The sequence below is a fragment of the Engraulis encrasicolus genome, unplaced genomic scaffold (genome assembly GCF_034702125.1).
Source record: "Engraulis encrasicolus isolate BLACKSEA-1 unplaced genomic scaffold, IST_EnEncr_1.0 scaffold_485_np1212, whole genome shotgun sequence".
Taxonomy (NCBI): domain Eukaryota; kingdom Metazoa; phylum Chordata; class Actinopteri; order Clupeiformes; family Engraulidae; genus Engraulis; species Engraulis encrasicolus.
The window spans coordinates 25,001-28,980 of NW_026945792.1; the positions used below are offsets into that span (position 1 = coordinate 25,001).

A 3,980-nucleotide genomic window follows, 5' to 3' on the forward strand; every position below is an offset into this window, starting at 1 on the left:
AGTGTAAATATCTCTCTTCTTATGAGGGATAACCGCATGTGTAAAGCATAGACACGCAACCCTATTACGCATATTCTACAAATAATTTTAAATAATATAATTTTTACTCTTATATTTTTGTGAAGTCATATCTGTTCTTGCATGAATTTGCAACCCAGTTACACACAACCCCTTTACGATAAGTTATGCAGCCTATGGGCATTAATGTGCAAAAAGTACAGTTGTACACACACACACACACACACACACACACACACACACACACACACACACACACACACACACACACAAACCCATTTCTGTGTTTTTGTCTCTGTAGTTCATTGTTAGGTTTAACCCTATCCAGACTGGGGGGGGGGGCTAAAAGTGCCGCACCAACTTTGATGTTGTATAATTCCTTAAGGACTTAAGCTATGACTGCGAAACTTTGTGACTTTTCCTAACATTTAGTTGGCTACAGTTAAGTACCGAAAGATTAGGTTTGTTCTTTCCATTAGCATCAGACAACTTTGTGAGCATTTAAGTGGTTTGAAGCATAAAATCATTAAAATTTAAGTGCATTACTTAAATGTGATGGAAAATACATTATGGCGAGATTTTGGGCATAATAAGATAATGATGTCATAATGATGTCATAATACCAGATAATTGCACAAAAATGATGTCATCCATAGATGTCCATATGTAGATCATCTCCCCGAAGTTTCGTAGTCATACTGTATTCCGTTCATGAGTTATGAGGGGGGGGGGTCAAAAGAGCCCCCCCCCCCAGGCCCAGGAATGCCAAAAAAGCCCAGTCTGAATAGGTTTAAGCAACCAACATTAATCTCGAACAACCTGTGCAGAAGAGACACAGAGAACTTGAGTTACAGCAGAGTTTCCCAAACTGGGGTGCGTGCACCCCTGGGGGTGCCTGGCCTGCCACAAGGGGGTGCGCGAGCTGAATTGAGCAATGGCGGATATGTGTTTCTATACAGATTGAAATAAAATGAGACAAAAGTAGTTTTTAATTGTATGGTGAATTGTATGCTTTAGGAATATTGAGGTCTATTGGAAAATGAGGATTCCCTAAATGACTCTGCATAATGTACAATGACTTGTGCAGTGAAGCCATATTTGAGTGGCCATAAGTACTAATGGCTAAAAGTGCCCGCATCAACTTTGATGTCGTATAACTCCTGAATGACTAAAGCTAGGACTACGAAACTTTGTGACTTTTCCTAACATGAAGTTGGCTACAGTGTGATACCAAAAGATTAGGCTTATCATTTTTTTTTTGTTGCCATGGCAACGGTTTTCTGACAGGTACGCCTGACCAAAAATCACTGATCTAATTCTCATCATCATCACTTTTCATATTTTTTTACATTTTCATTAGCATCAGACACCCTTGTGAACATTTGAAGTGGTCTGAAGCACATAATAACCAAAATTGATGTGCATTACCCAAGTTAGATGGAAAATACATTGAGCTGACATTTTGGGCAATAAAATCAGGAAATGATGTCATAATGATGTCATAATATCCAATAATGACACCAAAATAATGCCATTCATAGATCTTTGGCTGAAGATCATCTCCTCCAAGTTTGGTGGTCATACGCCATTCAGTTCCTAAGTTATGAGGGGGGGGGGTCAAATGAGCCCCCCTCCCCCGGTCCCAGGAATGCCAAAAAAGCCCGGTCTGGATAGGGTTAACCCAAAATAATTACCTTAATAGGCCAAAACATAAAAAACACCCAAATGGCTGTAACAGTGTGTGTGTGTGTCTGTCTTTGTGTGTGTGCGTGTGCGCGTGTGCCTGTGCCTGTGCTTGTGTGTGTGAGTGTGCGTGTGTGTGTGCGTGTGCGTGTGCGTGCGTGCGTGCGTGCGTACGTGTGTGTGTGTGTCAGCGTCCCTGTGCGTGTTCATGGTGATGTTGTGGCGTTCAGAGAGTGAAGAGCAGGAAGCCACTGAAGGTGCAGTGGCTATTGTCACTATTATCATAGACCTTGTTGCCTGCTGGCAGCACCATGTTTACTGTGTCTCCCTTCTCCAGCTGCAGAGCCAGGCCACTGGACAGATAGGTGGGATGTCCATCAATGTCTTCCTCATACAATTCCATGAGCTGCTGTCCATTCTTATACATCTTGATATACGTGTCGCGTGAGAACAGAAGATCCATAACAGTGAACCTGAAGTAGTAGACCCCCTTGACTGGAGCTGTGAAGATGCCCGTCCAGCTGCTGTAGCCCTCTCCTACATTGGTGATGACTTTCTTGAACACCAAGTTCAGGTCAGTGTTCCCAGACTCTATGTATCCGAGTCCCATTTCCTTCAGAGCTGTTGAGAAGGCCACCTTGGGTGCTGCTCTGATCTCTGTCTCCAGAGCCTCCACTTTACCCTCACTGACTGTCAGCCTTTCTTTCACAGCTTTATTTTCAGCCTCCAGAGCCACTAGCCTTTGTTTCATTGCTACATTATCTGCCTCACTGGCCACAAGCCTTCCTTTCAGCTCCACCACCATGTCTCTGAGTTCCTTCAGCTCAGTAGAGACGTCTGTCTGGACTCCACACATGGAGAGCAGCAGCACCAGCAGTGAGATGGCAGCCCTCATCTTCGAAGTCACTGTAAAATAAAACATTCAACAGTTTCTGAGTTACGGACCTGCTAACTAAAATGTTAAAATATTGAATGGAGGATATGGTAAGCATACCTAGAAAAGCACATTTTAGGTTCTTTATTCATGAACATTGTCCACAAGTGCACAGATTCAGTACATTAGACACAGTGTGTGTGTGGTGGTTCGACAAAAGTGTGTGTGTGGTGGTGGTTCTCTCTCTCTCCCTCTCTTCCTCTCTCTCTCCCTCTCTCTCTATCTTAACTTTTGTCTTGCTCTCTCTCTCTTTCTCCTAGCTTTATAAAAGATGGTGATCGCGCAGTCTATTGCTGTTGCTGCACCGATTTCTGCCATCAGCATTTCTGCTACAGACACCAGTGACAGACGGGGCGTTCGTGTGTGTGTGACGGTTTAAAAAAAGTGCGTGTGGTGGTTCTCTCATCCAGACTCAGACATTACACATATTAAAACTACCAAGTGTAAGAAACATTGATCTTACCTTTGAGAGTAAGAACGACCCGTCCGTCACTGGCGTCTGTAGCAGCAATTCTGATGGCAGAAGTCGGTGCAGCAGCAGCAGCAGCAGCAGCAGCAGCAGTAGTGTCTGTGAGTTAGACTGCGTACTCACCCTCTTTTATGAAGGCAGGAGAGAGAGAGAGAGAGAGAGCAAGAGAGAAGTTGAGAAAGAGAGAGAGAGAGCAAGAGAGAAGTTGAGAAAGAGAGAGATTTACAGAGTGAAACAGAGATGGAGTTCTAGAGAGCGAATGGTTTTCATTAGGACCACCCCCTATATGAGAAGAGGAGTCTCCCACAACATACGATGTTACCAGATGACACCCACACACATACACATTGGTTAATGCGTGTGTGTGTGTGTGTGTGTGTGTGTGTGTGTGTGTGTGTGTGTGTGTGTGTGTGTGTGTGTGTGTGTGTGTGTGTGTGTGTGTGTGTGTGCGTGTGTCTGTGTATGTGTTTGTGTGTTTGTGTGTGTATAATTCATAAAGCCATCATGATAAAGAGGGGCTTGGATCACTACTCTATCGCAACACACACACACACACACACACACACACACACACACACACACACACACACACACACACACATACACACACACACACACACACACACACACACACACACACACACACACACACACACACACACACACACACACACACACACACACACACACACACTCTCTTGAGGCGGTATTATGAGGTGAAAGTCAGGTCTGGTCCTCATTGGACACTTGGCTATAGGCAGCTGACTCTCAAATCAATACACACAGTAGGAAAGTGTGTGTGTGTGTGTGTGTGTGTGTGTGTGTGTGTGTGTGTGTGGAAACTTGGTTATAGGCAGGCTGACTCTCAAATCAATA

At 44.2% G+C, this 3,980-nt stretch overlaps 1 protein-coding gene across 1 annotated transcript; it reads right to left on the reverse strand.

The window, feature by feature from the left end:
- Positions 1–1,903: 1,903 nt before the first annotated feature.
- Positions 1,904–3,178, reverse strand: LOC134444254 (complement C1q-like protein 2). Its single transcript, XM_063193611.1, has 2 exons — positions 3,099–3,178; positions 1,904–2,607 (listed from the first exon to the last, which is right to left on the reverse strand). The coding sequence occupies exon 2, from the start codon at positions 2,594–2,596 to the stop codon at positions 1,928–1,930; it is 669 nt and encodes a 222-aa protein (XP_063049681.1). The 5' UTR covers positions 2,597–2,607; positions 3,099–3,178; the 3' UTR covers positions 1,904–1,927.
- Between the last annotated feature and the right edge of the window lie 802 nt (positions 3,179–3,980).